The sequence below is a fragment of the Scyliorhinus torazame genome, chromosome 6 (assembly GCF_047496885.1).
Source record: "Scyliorhinus torazame isolate Kashiwa2021f chromosome 6, sScyTor2.1, whole genome shotgun sequence".
Classification (NCBI taxonomy): Eukaryota; Metazoa; Chordata; class Chondrichthyes; order Carcharhiniformes; family Scyliorhinidae; genus Scyliorhinus; species Scyliorhinus torazame.
In genome coordinates this window covers 98,568,661-98,589,129 of record NC_092712.1, presented here as the reverse complement: position 1 = coordinate 98,589,129, position 20,469 = coordinate 98,568,661, and the positions used below count along the sequence as shown (strand labels likewise).

The window sequence follows — 20,469 nt, the reverse complement described above, 5'->3', positions numbered from 1 at the left end:
CACAGCTTGGGCACGTCATGACGTCGGCGTCGTTACGTGGTGCACGTTGTCTCACATGCGCAGTGCGGTCGGCCATCGTCTGCACCTGCGCAGTGTGGGTGTCGGCCGCTTCGTTATCCCGGTCAAATCGCGCATGTGTGGGGCTCCGGAAAAAGCGCACGAGATTGCCACTGAATTCAATGCTGAGGTGCTGCATCCGGGAGATGGCCTGCGCACTCACTGCCTCTTGGGAGGCAAGTTTCTCATTTTCAGCCGATTTGTATTGGAAATACCAGTTTTTTTGTGCTCATGCACTGTACATGTTTCAATCGTGACTGGCAGGGTCATATGCTTGATTTTTAAGAGCTGCTCTCTCAGAGGATCAGAGTGAACTCCAAACACGATTTGGTCTCTGATCATGGAATCAGCAATAGCATCAAAGTTGCAGGACAGCGCTAGCAGGCGGAGGCTAGTTAAGAAGGCATTGAAAGATTCATCTTTACCTTGAAGACGTTGTTTGAATATGTAGCGCTCGAAGATTTCATTGGTGTCCACTTCACAGTGACTATCGAACTTGTCCAGGATGGTCTGAAACTTTGTTTTGTCCTGGCCTTCGGTGAAGTTAAACGAGTTGAAGTTCGATGGCTTGATCACCCGCTGTTGAGAGGAGAAGTGCGATCTTTCTTGCATCAGATGCACCCTCGAGGTCTGAGGCTTCGATGTACAGCAGAAACTTTTGCTTGAATGTCCGCCAGTTGGCACTGAGATTGCCGGAGTTCCTGAGCTGGTGAGGAGCCTGAATCTTCTCCATGGTGCCGGGATACATTTGCTGGTCGTCACAGAGCGGACTGAGGTAAGCCACCTTAAATTAGTAGTCTCCTGGTATCATGTTGTGTTAGGTACACAGGTCCAACACTGGCTGCAACTGGATGCAGCTTAGATCAGAAAGATACTCCAGACCTTGAAGTTAGTTCAATCAGATTTATTGAACGAATAGCACAGTTAGCACAGTTCTCTGGGAGTTCGACTTCTGCTAACTTAAGTGTGGTTACTCTGTCTGACTGAACCAGACTGGCTCTTAGCCACGTGTGGAGGTGTGAGATTGTAACAACACCCTTGACTGACTCTCTAGATGTTCATCAGTGGAAAGAGGCGGAGTGTGAGTGCCTCATGTCTTTTATAGTCAGATCCCACCCCTGAGTGTCCTGCCTGTTTATTGGTCATGCCCTGTTCTCTGTGTCCATTAGCTGCTTGTCTGTATATCATTATGTGTGTGTCTGCATATCATGACAATCAGGAAGATAATGGTAGTATTTTTCCGGCCGCATTGTGCACGGCACAAATCCCGCTATGTCGGGAAAATAACGAGAGAGGCCCAAAATGGAATATACGCTGGGCACCCAACAGTGCACAATGCTCCCACCCGCTGCTGCTGATGTAATCTGCTTCACTCCCTCGCTGGGCACGGACCAGATTAGCATAGTCAAATCATTATTTAAATATGTTGGGACGATTTGAAGCCGAATTCTCCCAGCTTCCAGTGTTCATCCACTCACCGACAGCGTGTTTCGCTGGCAGGAATCACTGCTGGTCTCCACTTGAAAAGAGGCGAGGCCTGAAAGGAGGGCATGAAAGGAGGCGGGGAATTTGGCTACTCCATATTGGGGTGTTGCTTACGTGGGTAGGGTGGGAGGGGGTGCGTTGATACTGATGATTGTGGGTTGGCCTGAATGGAGGCCCATTGGGAGGGCCTGACACCAGTGATGGTGGTGGGCGGGGGGATGGGATTGATGCCAATGATGGTGGTGGGGCTGAACCCAGATGCTGGCAATGGTGGTGGGGAGGTGCCCTGAAGCCCCAATTCCGGCGATGGTGGTAGTGGGAGGGGGGGGTCATTATTGACACTTTGAGACCAGTGCACCCTTTAAAAAGGGCACCCCGATCTCTGTGAAGCAGGTCGTGCCAGCGAGTTTAGGCCCTGCCCCTCTCAGTGCCTGTGCAAAACGTGCCCCCTCCAAAGAAATTTCTAATTCTGGGTGGATTACGACTTGGATCAAGCTAACCCACCTGGCAGGAATTACATCACTTTTCCCACCAGAGGCCATACGGAAAACGTTTTAGGGAGAATTGAGCCCAATGCCATTCATTGCAAAGAGCACTCACCTTTCATCTAAATTGCAGTTCTGAATGAACAGGTAACTAAAACTAAACTACTTTTATTTGCTGCTTTTAATCACATGGGATGGAATTTTACCGATCCCCGCTGGCGGATTTAAAAATAACGGTGCTAATAAAATGTAACACGTGTACTGCCTGCATCCTACTTGCCTGCCCTTAATCTACTTCCAATTTTACAGTGTAAAGTAGAGGCATCAGGCAGCCCTACTGATGTCCTTCAATTAATATTAAGTGCCTCATCCCATTTTCTCAATGCTATTTTACCTGATGCAGGGGGAAGTGGCAAGTGCAGCTTTAGCTATGCAAGCTGCCATAGAGCAAGGAATGGTTCCATTTTCATATTTAAAAAATAGATTTTTTTTTTTTACAAATAACGCAACAAATACATTTTCAATGCAAAACAGGTACAGTATAGAACGAGAATTATCACAAATATAAGAATAAAATGACAATTTTCCCAGTAATGCAAACAGAACAAAACAAAGCAATAACTTCAACTCTATCCCTAACAGCGAACGGTGTCTAGATCTTTGAAAAAGGAGATAAACGTTTACCATCTCAGAGAGAATCTCTCAACAGAACCCCGATGTTAAATTTAATTTTTTCTAACTGCAAAAGGGACATGAAGTTCTCTAACCAGTTAGAGGCACTAAGCCGAGCGGAAGACCTTCAATCGACCAGTATCCATTTCTGGACTATCAATGAGACAAAGGCGATAACGCCCGTCTCTACCCTAGAGTGAATCCCGTACCAGCCTCCCCGAACAGGCGCCGGAATGTGGCTTGTAGGGGTTTTTCACAGCAACTTCCATTTGAAGCCTACTTGTGACAATAAGCGATTTTCATTTCATTTCAATTGCCGGTGAGTCCGAAACCCCGAGCGAACAGCAGTCACATCTGTTCTCAACGTTCAGGAAAACCCGCTCATCCTTGCCTTGGTCAAGTGTTTCTTATGTAGCTCTTTGAACTGAATTTGGCTCAACCGGGCACTTGAGCACGTGGAGTTGGCTCTTTATAGGGCCTCCCTCCAAACCTCCTTTTTGGGTTTAGGGCCCAGTTCACTCTCCCATTTCACCTTCACCCCGTTCAGTGGAGAGCAATTGGATGAGAGAATGTGGCCATATAGGACTGAGATATACCCCCCTACCTGACTAAGCCAAGGATAGAATTCTCTCCAGTAAGGTGGAGCCAGAGGAAAGGAAGGGAAAGCCAAACGGGTGAATCGAGAATTTGAAAGTTGTGACAAACACTAGAGTTGGGTAGCTGAAATCTATACGCTAATTCTTTAAAGCTGGCAAACCTCCTCTCTATGAACTGGTTATCAAAGCGTTTGCGTCCCTTCAATTTCCACAAGTTAAAGGTTGAGTCCAGATCTGAAAAGGAGGTTGTTACAGATAGGGGCCAGGTAGGGGCCAGTGAAGACAAGGACAGGAATTTAAAAGGCTGTTGGAACTGTTTCTAGATTCTAAGAGAGGAGACCACCAGGTTAGAGGAAGGTCTAGTGGGAGAAAAAGGCAATGGTGCAGTAACTATAGCTTGGAGAGTGGATGTAGTGCAAGGTCGAGCCTCCAGTGGGCCCCAGATTGAATCGGGATCGCTGATCCACAGTAAGATCTTTTGAATATTGGCGGCCCAATAATAGAATAACTTTGGGAGGGCCAAACCCCCGTCTATCTTTCCCTCTGGAGTAGAACACTGCGGATTCTGGGACTCTTGCCCGCCCAGATAAAGGCGGATATCAATTTATTAACTTTGATTAAAAAAAAGAATTTGGGCAGAAAAATGTGGAGGAAATTGAAAGAAACATCTAGGGAGTATGTTCATTTTTAATTGTTTTGTTATGAGCCAGGGTTTAGAAACTCCAAAGTGTATTATGAAGTTCACCTGACCTATAACTTTTATGTTGAATTTGGCTAGGATGAGCACAAGAGCCTTTACTGCAGGTGTGATTCATGCGACTTCCTAGACACTTTAATCAAAACAAAGTTTATTCTCAGAAAGTAGTTAACTTATATCTGTATAGACACATAGAGAAATTTGATCAATTACAAACATAAAGACACCACACAGCTACAGTAATCTATGTACACAACACTTAATGAATTCCCCCTTAACTGTTCCAGTTCATTAACAAAGTCCAATTGAACCGAAACCCCTTTTCAAGGGCGTGGACCAGCACACTGTATTCTCACTTGAATGGGACTGGTCCTTTTCCTGAAATGCTGATCCAGTTACAAACAGCAGATTTAAACTCCTTCCGGGAAAACAACTATATCTTTAAAGTTACCATGGCAGTTATCCGCAACCAATGTGCTTTTTACTGGAACAGCTTTTAAAATGAATACAGAGAAAACACTTCTTTCTCATTCTGAGTCCAAAGCAGTCAAACTGAAACTGAAACACCCTCTCGCCTCACAGCCACAGCCCAATGTGGTACAAGTCACATGATAAAAGGGACAGCCCTTGGGGCTGGTTTAGCACAATGGGCTAAATAGCTGGCTTGTAATGACGAACAAGGCCAGCAGCGCGGGTTCAATTCCCAGACGCCGGAATGTGGCGACTAGGGGCTTTTCACAGTAACTTCATTGAAGCTTACTTGTGACAATAAGCGATTATTATTATTATTACATGACAGTTTGCCAGCCAAAGATAAAGGAAGATTGTTCTATTCCTGTAGGCCCGATCTTGGATGTTAATGTCCTGTTATCCTTGATCACAGCAGCAAGGTCAGACTCCAAGGAGGTCATCCTATCACTATGCTCAGACAATGCAGTCTCCATGTCCTTGATTGTGGCTCCTTGTGTTTTGACGGCTGGTGATCTTGAGAACTGAACCAAAAGGTGCCAGCCTCCTCGATTGATCTTTTAAGATTCAAAGTCAAGCATTGTTGGTAGTTTTCGAGTTCAACCGTCAAAATTCTGCTGAGTACCTAGGCCGTTAGTGAAATGGCTGGAGAAGAAGCTGCTGTTGCCTTCTTATCTCCAGTTTAACCATGGGAGGCTTCAGGGTCTGAGTCTGTCATTGAAATTCGGGCCGTTTATTTTCTGGTTTTGCCTCTCCTGGGAATCATAGAGATGAGGGAACTCTATCCAGATAATTTCAGGTTTTGTCCGGTAAGTTGAAGACCTGTGGTGCTGGGAAAAAAGATAGAAAGGTCAGGTTTCCAGCGGGAGCCACTCTTGCGCGTTGTCCCCACATATTGTGTCACTGAAAGTTCCAGTTCCTCCTTTAGTGACCATCAAAGGCATTGTCCTACCCCCATTATCATACCTCTTTAGCCCTCCCTTCCCCACCCCCAGCCTCAAAAACCTGGTCCTCCAACAACCTCAGTGGGGCCTGCTAGCCAAGTCCAACCTCCATTGGGTCCTCTTCCTTGGGGGCTGGATGTAGTTCCAGCAGTGGCCACTGCTCAAACGTTGCACTGCTGGGAACACAGGGTTGCCAGCCATATTTTTCTAAGGCAGGAACTTCCCAGGTGGGGGCAAGAGTCTCACCCATAACCAATTAACACCCCGCCAAATTAAATGGCTGTGGGGCAGCCGGTATTGGCGGGGATGTACTCCTTGCTAACTTTTCGGGTGGCAATATGGGAAATCCCACCATCCAAAATATCCTGCCCACGCCGTTTGTTTCTTGCTATTATACTTGTAATTTTACCACGTATTGTCAATAACAAACACTTTTATGCATTGTTATTAATATTGCAAAGCACGATTTGAAATCGTTTCCATTTATTTCTGAACTCAAATTCACTGGTGGCTTTAGGCAAGTCGAACCAAGGGTACTTAATTATTCAAACTCATTTGGAGTTTGGTCAGTCTTGTTCAATATAGTTCACTAAATGTAATTTAAATAACAAGTTGCTGGATTCGCATATCAACAGAGTCATTTATTATTTATTTAGGAAATGCATTTTGCACACAACCCGAGCATTTTCAGGCCGAGGAATGAGAAAGCAAAAGCCATCCCATCCAAGGAACAAACCGGGCACGGATTATATAATCATAGACACTGTAGTACTTAGTCAAGGCTTTTACTTTCTCCTGCTGTTTACTTTGCTGCCTCATGTTCAAGGAATACCAATGGTTTAGCCATTCAGCAAAACATCTGGTTGGGTCCCATCAAGCATTTTTTTTTAAAAAAATTCATTCAAGGCATTTTCACATAAACAAACAAAAGCAGAAGAACAATCATACAATATTATAAACAACCAGCACCCACTCCCTTCCCCCCCCCCTTTGCTGACCCCACAACCCTCCTTCAAGAAATCAATAAACTGCTTCCACCTCCAGATGAACCCATCGACTGACCCCCCTCAGGATGAACTTGACTTTCTCCAGCCTCAGGAATTCCGCCAGGTTGCTCACCCACACTCCCGTTTTCGGCGGCTCCGAATCCCGAGCAAGTTCCATCCCGGGCTATCGGGGAGGCAAAGGCCAAAACATCGGCCTCTCTCGCCCCCTGGACTCCCAGGTTTTCTGACGTTACGAATATCGCCACCTCTGGTCTTAGGGCCAATTTTCCCCCCAGCACCTCGGACATTACGTCCACGAATCCCTGCCAGAACTCCTTCAGCTTCGCACATGCCCAAAACATGTGGACAACTATGGTTGTCGCAGATCGGTACCCACACCTAGGCACGCTCCAGTCCCATGTGCTGCCTCCCGCACGTATAAGGCCGACACCACAACTGGGCTCACAGAGTGCCTATCCGGCGAGAACAGCAGAGGCGCCGACAACAAAGCCCTTAAACTCGTTCCCCTTCAATGCCACCTCCATCCGGCCCCATGCCAACCCCACCCCCACAACTCATTTCCTAACCTTGTTCACAGCCCAGTAGACGTTCACCAAGTTCGGCAATGGGAGCAAACCCCCTCGCCCTCTCTCCAAAAGGGCCCCTTAACCCGCGGGGTGGGGTCTTCCCTGCATACACAAATCCAGCGCATTAACCTTTTTGAAAAATGACTTCGGGACGAAGATTGGGAGGTTCTGAAACACGAACAGAAACCTTGGCTGCACTGTCATCTTTACTGTCTGCACCCACCCCGCCAGCGACAGCAGCAGCTCATACCACCTCTTAAAGTCCCCCTACATCTGCTCCACCAGCCTAGCCAGGTTCAGCTTGTGCAGCTGCACCCAGCCCCACATCACCTGGATGTCCAAGTATCTAAAACTCACCCCCACCACCTTGAATGGCAGCTCCCCTAATAATAATCTTTTATTAGTGTCATTAAAATTAGGTTTACATTAACACTGCAATGAAGTTACTGTGAAAATCCCCTAGTCGCCACAGTCCGGCGCCTGTTCAGGTACACTAAGGGAGAATTGAGAATGCCCAATTCACCTAACAACCACGTATTTCGGGAGCACCCGGAGGAAACCCACACAGACACGGGGAGAACGTGCAGACTCCGCACAGACAGTAACCTAAGCCAGGAATCGAACCTGAGACCCTGATGCTGTGAAGCAGCGGTGCTAACCACTGTGCTACCGTGCCGCCCTCTCCTCGCCTGCCCTCTAGACTCAATCATAAACATCTCGCTCTTTCCCATATTCAACTTGTCCCCGGAGAATCGGCTGAATTCCTCTAAAATCCCCATAATTTCCCCTATACTACCCAATGGGTCTCAAGTATATAGCAGCAAGTCATCCGCAAACAGCGCGAACCTGTTCTTGCCGCCATCCCCACCCAATCCCTCTCCAATCCCTCAACACCTTAAGTGCCATTGCCAGCGGCTCTATCACCAAAGCAAAGAGTAATAGGGAGAGCCGTCACACCTGCCTCCCCGATAGCCCGTGGACACTAGCCCAAACTCCATCTGGAACCTCTGCCTCTCCTTCAACAGCCCTGCCTCAGGGACCTCCGAATACCTCCTATCCACCCTCAGGATCTCATCAACCAGCCTTATCATCTCTGCCCACTCCACTTTCTCCCTATGCGCCCAAATTGAAATAAACTCACGCCGACCACCGCCTTGAGCGCCTCCCACAATGTGGCAGGCGTGACCTCTCCCGTGTCATTTAATTCCACGTACCCCGGATGGCAACCCTCACCCGTTCACACGACTCCTTATCCGCCAGCAGCCCCACATCCAGCCTCCAATGCGGGCGCTGGCTGCCCCCCCAACCCCCCACCCAGTCCACTCCTAAATCCACCCAATACTGCACGTGGTCGGAGACCACGATCGCCAAATACTCCGCGTCAACCACCCCCGCCCCGCAACACCTTGACTGACATAAAAAAGTCACTCTGGGAGTACACCCGGTGCACTTGGGAGAAGAATTAAAATTCCTTCACCCTTGGTCTCTCAACCACCCCGTCCCCCATATGCTCCATAAACTCCTTCAACTCCTTCGCAACTGCCATCTCCTTCACCGACCTCGGGCTCGACCGGTACAAGCTCAGCTCTAGAAATGTATTAAAATACACCACCTCTCCACCCATGATCAACCGGTGTGAGTCTAAGTCTGGAATCTTCCAACACCTGCCTCATAAAATCTACATCATCCCAATTTGGGGCATCGGAAACCCCTCCAGCATTCCACTCACCATCATGAACCGCCCCCCCCCCGAGTCTGCCACAATATTCCCCACCTCGAACGCCAGCCACTTATTCACCAACACCGCCACCCCCCTCATCTTCATATCCAGTCCTGAGTGGAATACCTGTCCCACCCATCCTTTCCTCAACCTTGTCTGGTCCCCTATCTTTAAGTGCAGGAAAGCCACGTCTGCCTTTTTGGACCAGCCCCCGGCCCGCGTCAAGCAACACTCCAGGCCCACCATCGGATGTCCACCATCATAGATCCTTTTCCAACTGTGCCGCATCAGTCAGCAACCCTTCCTCCCACCCTTCAATAAAACGTCAAACCCCCCCCCCGGCCTACCTCCTGCCAACCGTCCACTTCACTCCTGTTAACTAGCCCTCTCGGCTAGCATGGTGCTCCCCGCCCCATGCATACCCCCTTCAAGAGCAACAAAAGATATACTCACCCACAATTTTCTCCCATGAAAAGCCTGCACTCCAAAAAAACACGCCGTCAAAATCTCTTTAAATAAAAAAACTTTTCAAAAAAGAAACACATGCACAAACTCCTCCAAAGATCAATGTCCTCACTCTCTTCCCAGTCCGTTGTCCCTCATGAACTCCATTGCCTCCTCTGGCATGCAAAATAGCATTCACGTTTCTGGAAAGTCACCCAGAGGCGGTCCGGGTACAGCTCTCAGAACTTCACCCCCTTTTTAAAGAAGGCAGCCTTGACTTGGTTAGACCAGGCCCTCCTCTTCGCCACTTCTGCATCAGTGTTTGGTCGACTGCCTCAGTTTGTGGTATACTGCGCCTTTAACATAGAGTCTTGGATGAGCCACAATTTTCCCAGTTATAAATTGGGATGACTGAAGTCATTGTATTTGGCCTTCGTAAAGAACTCTATGCCCTTGCCACTAATTTCACAGTTTGCAATTTGAGCCTTCTATTTATCTCTAAGCTGAGATCCTGACCCCATTTCGTCTCCAGGACAAAAGCCATCTACTGCCCACAACCCAATAACGAATTTAAAACATTGCATTTTCTTCTTTAAGCCTTTGTAAAGCAACTTGAGATATTTCTTTATGTTAAAGAATCAATTTAAGTATTATTATTGAGATCATTTGACCCGATTGTTCCAGTATTATTGTCACTTCTTCAATTGAAAGGACTATCATCCCATTTTTCTACATTTCTTGATATTCTTGAGTATTCTACCTTATCCAATTCTCTGTCAAATAATTTTCAACTCTTTGCTGCAATAACCACTTATGGGAAAGCGTTCTATGTTCCAACAACAATCTGTGAAAACGATCCTTCTAATTTGATTGTTTTATCATACCTGACTAGTGAGTGACCACATATAAACCTTCCCTTTCAATTTGCTGCTAATTGAGAAACAAAATTGGGTTTGGAGAATTTCATATAGATGAGATGAGATACGTGCTATTGGTTGTAGCAATTTGAAATATTCAGTCATTCCTTTGGGCATGTTGGACTTCCTGTTTGTGAGTTGCTAAATAGATGTGCTGCAATGTAAGGTTTGCACTTGCAAGCTGTTGCTAACTCATATTTTTAATCTCTTGCAGATGATACAAAGATTGCCCTGCATCTGAGGGACAATGGAGGTAAATGTCTGACGTACATAATGATGTAGGTTCAATTGTTTTCATTTAAACAATTCATAGCATCGTGTGGCAATTTGCCAAGAGTTTAGTATGGATTTAAAGACAGGTGCTTTTTATCCTGTCTTTTTTCATCAATGCTTTGCAAGATATTTATCTTCCCCGCATATTTTGTAAGGTTTTCTTCCATAGCTTTAAAAACTGAATTCAGAATAAAGACTGAAATCAAATACCAGGTGCACACAGTTTGGTAAATTTTATGTCGGAGATGGACTTTGAAGGTATCTGATATATCAATATCAAAAAAGGTTTACTTTTGCAATTTTACACACATTATTTCCAGTAATATTGCAATATCCAAAACACAACTTGTTTCTTTGCTGTTAGTAATCTCAGCAGAGCAGATTAGTTTTGTGGATACCTGACCTTACAAGTAGTGCTCAGAATAATGATAAGTGTGTCTGTGGGCTCACAGTTTGACAGCGTACGCTGCATACTGTTTCAGTTCACTTCAGAATAATACCATTGCCACAAGTGACGAAGTGAGATTTCACGAAAGCTCGTTTCTCCACAGCATACAATCTTTTATCTAACGACACTTGACACTTTTTTTCATTTATATATACTTGTATTTCTTCTGAGGTGTTTCCATCTTCTACAAAACAACTTTGTAGCTCTGGTAGATTTGACCCTTTATATCCTGTGTGGATTCGCAGAATTGTTTTTAGTTTATCCATATGAATGATACGGAGAGGTCGAACAATGGAACAAGTAGAGGGGGAGGCCCATCAGCAACCAAAGATAGACCAAGAGACCAACAGTGATCAACAAGATAGTCTTGTGAAACACTGGGCAGAATTTTATGAGTGCGCTGAAGGTCCCCGCCACCCATCACCGAAAATGTCGGCACACCTGCCAAACGAATCTTCCAGGGAACTTAGTCCCTACTTGGCAATGGTAACCCTTCTGCCAGGCCCCCCAAATCCATGGGCGATAGTTCAATGCTGCACTTCCGCCCCTCCTCCCCCCTCCCCAGTAGGATGGAAATCCTGCCCCCGAGAGCTTTTGGCCAATCAGAGAATGGCAGCTCTCCATTACCGACAGCACCACCGGAGATGGTGGCTGTTTCTGGTAATTCATCTGGGTCTTTACCAGGAATTCCTGAAGAAAGGTAAGTGGACAGTGGGATGGGGGTTTGGGGAGGGTTCAGTGGCAAGGGGTGGATAGTGAGTGTGAAGAAATGGCAGGGGGTTGGCTAACGTTTGCAATACTGGTTCCCTCGATCAGGCAGTGAGTGCCTTTGAATGAGGGATTTCCAACCCCTCTCTCCCTCATACCAGCAGCGGCAGGTGAGGGCTTTAAATGGACATTAATTTCCCATTTTCCAATGGAAGTCTCCTGGATTAGAATTGTCCTAATACATCTTGTGCTAGGCAATAGGTTGGGCCGACAACTGATGCCACCACATTTGCTGCTCCAGTGGTTAGTTGGTTTCTGAAAAGCCTCCTATCATTGGATATGAAATTAATTCGAGTGGCTTAATCCAAACATCCCTCTGAATTACCATGGAGTTTGAGGAAACCATCACTGAGACGCATACGCAAGAATACCAGTTATAAAGGGAACTACAATTTATACTGCATGGAAAGAAAGCAAGTCACTTTTTACAGCAATTCTCAAGTTCTCTAGTACCAAACAACTATTTGAAGCCCTCACTGTGGCCCATTCCTCTGTATTGTCAGGCCCCAGGATCTTTCACATGACCTCAAAACATTATCTCAATGCGGCAATATTCGTGGCTCGCTCTCCCTTAACATTTTCTCTGTTCTGTTCTGAACAACCTTATTCTGCTTGCAGAGAAGTACGATTGACTTAATTAAAATTCAAAGAGCTGATAGAATGAGACTGAAATATCCTACATCCTAGATTGTGCATGAATAACTCAGTATGTGACTCGGGTAGTGCTGGAAAATGAGGGCGGGATTCTGTGATCCTGAGGCTAAGTGTTGATGCCGTCGGAAACGCCGTCGCGTTTCTTGACGGCGTCAACATGGCCTCAGGATCAGCAATTCTGGCCCCTATGGGGGCCAGGCACTGCACTGGAGCGACCCACACTGCTCCAGCAGCTGATTCTGGTGTCAACAGGGTGCCGCGGGGTTCGCGCATGCGCAGTGGCAGCGGCGCCAACGCGCACATGCGCAGTGGCTCCTTTCTCCACGCCGGCCCCGATGCCAAATGTCATAGGGCTAAAGGGGCCGGCACGGAAAAAAGGAGGCCACCAGCCCAAGAGGCCTGCCGCCGATCGGTCGGCTGCGATCGCGGGCCAGGCCACAACGGAGGCCCCCCCAGGGTTGATCAACCCCCTCGTCCCCCACAGGCCGCCCCCGGACCCTTCCACGCCAAGGCTGAGAGCAGATTAGAACAGCGGCGGCGGGACTTGAGTTCTTTGTGACAGCCGCTCGGCCCATCCCGGGCCGAGAATCCGCGGGGGGGGAGGGGGGGGGGGGGCGGGGGCGCGCGTTGAACGTGGCACGATTCACGCTGGCCGCGGGGATTCTCCGGCCCGGCCCCTGGCTGAGAGAATCCTGTCCTGAGTTTTTGAATCATCTTCATCATTTGCCAGCCACTTCAGAATTTCTGCCCAATAACTGTTGTGGTTCTTTAAGTAGCAGCTGCAAGATTTGAAGAGAGCAGCTGCACTCTATTTCTCCCCACATCCTCCTAGATGATAGCAAACTCTCACTGCTAGGCCCAAACTATTTTGGAGTTCTTGATGCACAAATAATGCAACCAAACATGATGCCAATAAGAGCTACTCTAACTGTACAATGCTTCAGAGTCAGGATGGGAAATCATGCCTTACTTTAAAGATACTCCTTATAATTCAGTAAGATCTGAGTAACCATCTCATAGAATCATAGAATTTACAGTGCAGAAGGAGGCCATTCGGCCCATCGAGTCTGGACCGGCCCTTGGAAAGAGCACCCTACCCAAGGTCAACACCCCCACCCTATCCCAATAACCCAGTAACCCCACCCAAGACTAAGGGCAATTTTGGACACTAAGGGCAATTTATCATGGCCAATCCACCTAACCTGCACATCTTTGGACTTCTGGTGGCACCTATAGTTTTGATTTTTAATTTAACTTTGGAAGAAAAGTCTTTAAACTTCCTGACATTTTTTTTATTTTAAATTTCTGTAATGGAATGAAACGCAAAGCTTGTTTTTAAGAGTTGCAGTGGCCACCCCGTTGTATGTGCAGATAAAATGAACACCTGTAGACCTTAGGCCCAGGCTGAAGATCCAGTTCCAAATACCAGGGACAGGATTATTTTCTACAGTGGAGCCGCACCTCGCTGCTCTGTCTGACATCCCACAAAGGCCGAAGTGGGTTGAAGAGAAATACTTCACAGGTAAATTTTCATTTCCCAGGTGAGTCATTCTGGTGCTTGAGAGGTGTGGCAGCATGGCATCTTTAAGGGTGAGCCCTCACAGTCCACCTGACCAGCTCGGGGTCTGTCACATGGGAGTGTGCATAGCAATGGGCCCTGGAAGTGGGGTCCTGGCAGAGTGGAGCCTGGAGCCAGAGAGTGAAGACCTGTTTAGTGGCTCTGTGCCTGTGTATAGTTTACCTTTATTTGTTACCAATTATCACTTGTTCAGTTATCTTGAAGTCTCCTGAGTATTGCCTCGACCCAACACATTGGTGATGAGTGTAAACCAGTTCGATCGCAACTATGCAGTAGTTCAGAATTTGAGGAAGAAGGGAGAAGCCTCAAATACAGAGAAACCTGTAAATGCCCATGATTGGGAAGCTTGACTCATTCAACCAGGAAGACTGGAGTCAGTATATTGAGCGGCTCCATTACTTTTTTTCAGCACATGAAATATCGGGGGAAGATAAACAGAAAGTTATTCTATTAACAGTTTGTGAGTCCCAGACCTACAACCTCATAAAGCATTTGATGTCCCCGGAGGGTCCTGACACAAAGTCGTTTGACCAGTTGTTGACATTGGTCAGGGAGGATTTCGACCCCAGACCCTCAACATACTACAGCAATACACGTTTAATTTGGCTGTCAGTGACCCAAGAGAGCAGCTGCACACTATTTCTCCCCATATCCTCCTAGATGATAGCAAACTCTCACTGCTAGGCCCAAACTATTTTGGAGTTCTCGATGCACAAATAATGCAATCAAACATGATGCCAATAAGAGCTACTCTGACTGTACAATGCTTCAGAGTCAGGATGGGAAAGCATGCCTAACTTTAAAGATACTCCTTATAATTCAGTAAGATATGCCTTTGTTGCCAGACTCTGCAACATGGCCGAGCATTGTGAGTTTGGCACACCACTCAGCAACATGTTGCGTGATCGTTTAGTATGCAGTACTAAAAACGTAAGTGTGCAAAAGAAGTTCTGGCTGAAACAAAGATTATTCTATACAGGGTGATCAAAATAGACCAGGCAACCGACTGCGCCGAGAGGGGGGCGACTCAGAGTTTCAAAGCATGAAAGAGGGCGAGGTGAACCAGCCATGGAGCAGTATGGCTGCAAGGCACATGTGATCATTGCGGAGGGACATCGGCCAAGTCTCATGGGGCGAGATGGGCTGCGCCAAATCACGATGAACTGATTAGAGACCTTCAAGATTTAGGATAATGTTGTCCAGGAAGTCTAATGTAAATATAAAGACGTATTCCAGAAAGGGTTCGGTGGAATAAAGGGAGTAAACGCCAAGAATTACAGCAATTCCACACCAAAGTGTTTTAGAGCGAGACCCGTCCATTATGTCTTACACCAAAAAATGCAAGCTGAACTTAAATGCCTGGAAGAATTGGGAATCATCAGACCGTGAAATCGTCTATCCCAACCCCACAGCCCAACTCCTGGCCATCCCCCCAACTACTCCACCCAGCCCTGGCAGAGGCCTCGGCCGGCGGCATGGTCACGGCAGAGTATGGTGGTGCTGGACACTGTCTGTACACCCTCTCCCTCTCTCCACGCCAGCCATCCGCGCCAGGCTTATGACCACACATGGCCTACGTCTTCGGGAACGTGGCCCATCAGAGGCGGAGCATTGCGTGTGGGTCCAATAATGATATTCAAACGGGGTTGCAGCTGTGCACGGTGCGCGTATCGGTGATGCCGATTTGGATAGGGGAGAAGCATCGCAACCCAGTGTCAAACCGGCGTCTGCCACGATTTCGGCATCAGGAGCCATTCTCCGCCCGATCGCCGTTCCCCATTTCAGCGTCGGGCAACGGAGTATCCCACTCCCTGTTTGTCAGTGGAATGGCTCCTTGGGGTGAAGTATCCTTTTCTCACAGCTTACAAATTGCAAAATTGTTGGGATTTCTCTCCAGTTTCAAACATTGAGGTCTGGTCTGGTACCGTAACAAAGTCAATAAAAAATTGAACGCAACGCAATCCAGTCCTGTCCAAAGTGAAGTGCCCGATCCTATCTGGTGGCCCAATGATAAATCTAGCTACCAGGCAGAATGGTATCGAAATCAGGCCTTACCTCACTCACAAAGATAAACTCAGTTGCAAGGATGGAGTCATACCCTGGGTTACCCAAATAGTAGTACCACCCCCAGCAAGAGAACTACTGCTGTAAGATTTGAACAGTGCCCATCCAGGTCAAAGGAAAATGAAAATTCTCACCACAAGCTATATTTGGTAGTCAGGTATTGATAAGGATATTGAACATATGGTGCACCAGTGCGGCCAGACACAGCAGACATTACCACTCACAGCTGACCTCTACCCATGTGAATGGCCTGGTTGTCCATGGATGAGGGTACATGTGGACTTCATAGGCCCCCTCTTGGGCAGAATGCTTCTCGTCTTGTTTGATGCCCACTGAAAGTGATTGGACGTCCAAGAGATGTGGACGACAACCTCAGTGGCCACAATAGAGACCCAGTGGCGAATGTTTGCTACCCATGGCCTCTCCAAAATAATAGCATTCACTGGAGAAGAGTTTCAGCACTCTGTTTGAAGAAATGGCATTTGCCATACTAGAACAGCCTTCTATCACCATGCCTCATACAGGTTAGCGGAGAGAGCTATGCTGACATTCAAACAGCCATGAAGACGCAGTCCAGCAGAACACTACGCCTTAGGTTTACCGACGGACTTCTATCTTATAAAATTACCCCACATGCCACCACGGGAGTCACACCGGCGGAATTCCTCCTGGGCCGTCGCCTCCGGACCCGATTGGACTTGGTTTTCCTGAATTTGGCAGGGAGGGTTGAAGCATGGCAGGCCTCCCAGTACATTTCACAAAAAGCAGACAGGTCATTTCAAGTGGGCGGCCTGGTCCTCGTCAGGGACTTTGCCTCAGGCCCACTTTAGCTAGGAGGCAGAAATACATCAAAGCCAGGCCCAGTCTCCTACATGGTGGATTTGAACAATAATATAATAATCACTTATTGTCACAAGTAGTCTTCAATGAAGTTACTGTGAAAAGCTCCTAGGCACCACATTCCAGCGCCTGTTCAGGGAGGCTGGAACGGGAATTGAACCCGCGCTACTGGTCTTGTTCTGCATTACAAGCCCGCTGTCTTAGCCCACTGTGCTAAACCAGAATAGCAGGACAGTGTAGAAGCACATTGACCATGTAAGAAGCTGGGGGACCACAGCCCCAATCTCGGAACAACTGGAGCCAGCAAGCCATAAGTATCAACTTTTTACCACTGTGCCAATGCATTATTTAATATTCACCATGTTGAATGTCTGCTCATTATGTGTATCGATGGTCTAGTCATCCTCATCATTGGATTGTGTAGCTTGGCTAGATGTTTGATAGGTCTGTCTTGATATTTTTGGTAGGCATTCTTGTTTAGATTGCCATACCTGTCTGGCCTCTAGTTGTGGTTGTGGCTTCTCATGATGCCAAATCACTTGTTCCAGCCTTTGCTTTTGGTCAATATCCTCCAGTACCAAAAGCCTTGCATATATTTTTAAAAGCTGGGCAACTTCTGGGTTCATGTATGAGGCCGTATCATCTGCATTGCTTACTAGACTTGCGTGTATTGGCTACTGTAGCAATAGTGGATGAATTATACATAACTTGTTCTGACTACCCAGTAGTATGGCTTTATACTTGCATTGCTTTGCAATGGTGCTTCCATTCAATAACCTTTGAATTGGTCCAAGAGGTGTTTTGAAATGCCTCCATTAGGGTAGATGCTTTCACGGGTCGATTATTCTGTCAACATCTGCTTCCATGAAGTCGCATTACAACCTTCGACCCTACAGCTACTCATGAATTTATCAATGATCTCTGTCGGTTGCATTCTAAATTCCAGAAGGTGCATTCCGAAGTTGACCTTCACTCAGAATTGATCTTTTGAGTGTTGCCCATATTTTATCTGGATTTTTAAGGGCTTCATCTGACAGACCGGAAATGTTCAGCCGACAGAGGCCACCATTGTTTGTAGCAATTTTAATTTTAATGGCTTTTTATCTGGTTCAGAAATATTGATGTCCATAAAACACAGCCCTACGCATTGGTGGAACAAAATAAACCCAGGCAGAAGGTCTGCCACCTTCCAATTGAGTGTTGGATACTTTGAGGTTATCGTGTTGCTTTCTGCAGGATTATTAAAAATATCTTAAGATGAGGAGGAATTTCTTCACTCTGCAGGTGGTGAATCTTTGGCATTCTCTACCTTAGAGAACTGTGGAAGCTCAATCACTGAGCAGCCTTCAAGACAGAAATTAAAAGATTTCTGGGAATTAATGACATCAAAGGATATGGGCAATTTAGCGTGGCCAATCCACCTACCCTGCACATTTTGGGGTTGTGGGGGTGAGACCCATGCTGACACAGGAAGAATATACAAACTCCACATGGGCAGGGATCTGGGCCAGGATCGAACCCGGGTCCCCAGTGCCATGAGGCAGCAGTGCTAACCACTGTGCCACCGTGCCACCCTCATCAGCCATGATTTAACTGAATGGCGGTGCAGGTTCAACAACGAAAAGGCCCAGTTCTGTTCCTATGTTTTAATCACCCCCCACCCCAATCTTTTTTAGGGACATCAGGAAGTAATAATTGATCCCTCTGTCTTTGGACTGCTGCATAAACATTCCCAAGGCACCTATTTTATGTCTGTTCCTATGGAAATCTCGCAGCAGGTAGACTTATACTATGTAGGCGCTCCAAAGTTTTAGCAATCTTACTGGTGCCTGCTAGCTGGAGCAATGCCCCAGAAATGAAGGTACAGGTGTGGGATTCATACAGTGCTGTAGAATCACTTACACACAGTGATTTGATTCAAGATAATTGCCTCACTTCTGCACCAGTTCTTTCTTCTGAGTGTTACAGGGTTGAGGCATCTATATTTCTCAGTCAAATCTTCACAAGCCATGCTGCCACCATGTTATGTTCTTCTATATGATGTAAGCACACCAATCACACAACAAGGATTGTTAAAACAATAATGTGGGCTCTTTATTTGGAGATAATACATACAATGTTAACTGGGGGGCTGAGTATGAATGCCTGACTTCTACAAGCTGCTGATGTGCACTGAATTCAAAGCCATGGGACTGCTGTATCACATCCTGTGTCAGTTGTAGTGATTGAAAGCAGTTTAAAATATGCTCACTTAAAGTTATATCATATCACAACACAACTTTCAATTCCTTTGAATTTTTATTTAGAGAAAATCCAAAGAAAAACAGTAAAAAAAAAAATAATCAGCCTCAAGTAAGCTAAGTGCAAATAAATAGTTACACAGATTTTGTTACTTCAGCTGTAGGTGTGCACAATATTCCTTCACCTAAATTCTAGATAAATAGAAGTACATGTGAGTAAATATTTTTATTGGAACTTGGAACTGGAAGATTTTCCCTGGAAGATGTTTTGTTAATCTTAAACTGATACATTCTGATTCATTTTAAGCATTGAGAAGCATCACATTTATCAGGTCATCAACTGAGTGAAAGCTGGGATTTTTCAGAGGTTGCACGACGCCAAAGACGAAAGCAGGGCGGTGCAGGGATGTCCTGCTTCGGGGCGACATTTCACAAGTCACAGCCAATTAAGTGGTTGCCTCATGGGATCCCACACAATAGAGGCCCCTTCTCCAACATGTGAAATGTTGTGGAGGTAGGCAGAAGCTCTTAATTGGGCACTTTAGTAGCTCAAGTGGGCTCAAGGTGGACATCGCAGTGGGAAGGCATCGGCCCCAGTCCCACCCCCGGACTCTAGGCACTATTTTGGCAGCTTTCCCGTCTCCAGCCCTATACTCATGGGGGCCTGGAAAATCATTGCCAAATTAGGCTTCGAATGACTGTGCTACTGAGGCATTAGACCTTCAACAGAAATGAGTTAATGCCCCAGATAAAATAGTGGAAGGGGGTATTCGATTGGGACATGCTAAAGTTTTTCTCTTAAGATCCTCTACAGCAATTGCCAGACGAAAGTGCCAAATGACTGTAATAAGCTCAATGAATTCTCTGTTCATGGTCTGCTTACCTTTGCAGATTCTCCTTGCATGATGTCCTTTTGCCATTTGGCCCTGTTTCAAATTTTAAATTTTCCTTAAACTCCCTGCTTTGGACCACACGATGCCCCTCTCTGTTTGAATCAGAAGCGCTCGAGTCTCTCTGAGACAATCAGAGCCAAGTACTGCCAGAGTGCAATTCAATCTTAAGGCTTTTTTTCCTTCATTTGGCAGCAAATTCTTCTTCAGACAAGGGAAGTGTTAATGCTGTTTGGGGGGGGGGGGGGGGGGGGGGGACACAGCTTTGTTTCAGTTTGATATTTTAAATTCAATTCTATTGTTAATAACCTTTGCGCATTTCAAGCATTCTCCTCACAGGTTCTCTGACCATCATCCTGCTCTACTTATTTCGGTTAGCTCTTGAAAGATCTTCATTTGCCCAGTAGATGCAAAGATGATTTAAAGCTGCTGGCTGAAAGGTTGTGCTCTTGCCTCTGACTTAGAAGGTAAGGGGATCAATCTGACCCCTGAGACTAAAGCATATAAGTTGTGGGAGTGTTGCACGGTTCAATATGCTGCTTTCAGATAAGCTATTATCGTATAATTTTAGGAAGAAGTGAAAGACCCCTATGGAATGAAAGTGACAGTCGTTGAACTGGTGGCCATTCCGATAGTTTGCACTATCACCAACAGC

General features: G+C 46.5%; 1 protein-coding gene across 3 annotated transcripts in view; it reads left to right on the top strand.

Annotated features, from left to right (window-relative positions):
* Positions 1-20,469, top strand: part of LOC140424910 (plexin domain-containing protein 2-like) — a 557,096-nt gene that overhangs the window by 453,610 nt on the left and 83,017 nt on the right. For all 3 annotated transcript variants that reach the window (XM_072508546.1, XM_072508544.1, XM_072508545.1), the window contains exon 13: positions 10,273-10,311. In XM_072508546.1, coding sequence (XP_072364647.1) covers positions 10,273-10,311 — 39 coding nt within the window. The remainder of the gene's footprint in view (positions 1-10,272; positions 10,312-20,469) is intronic.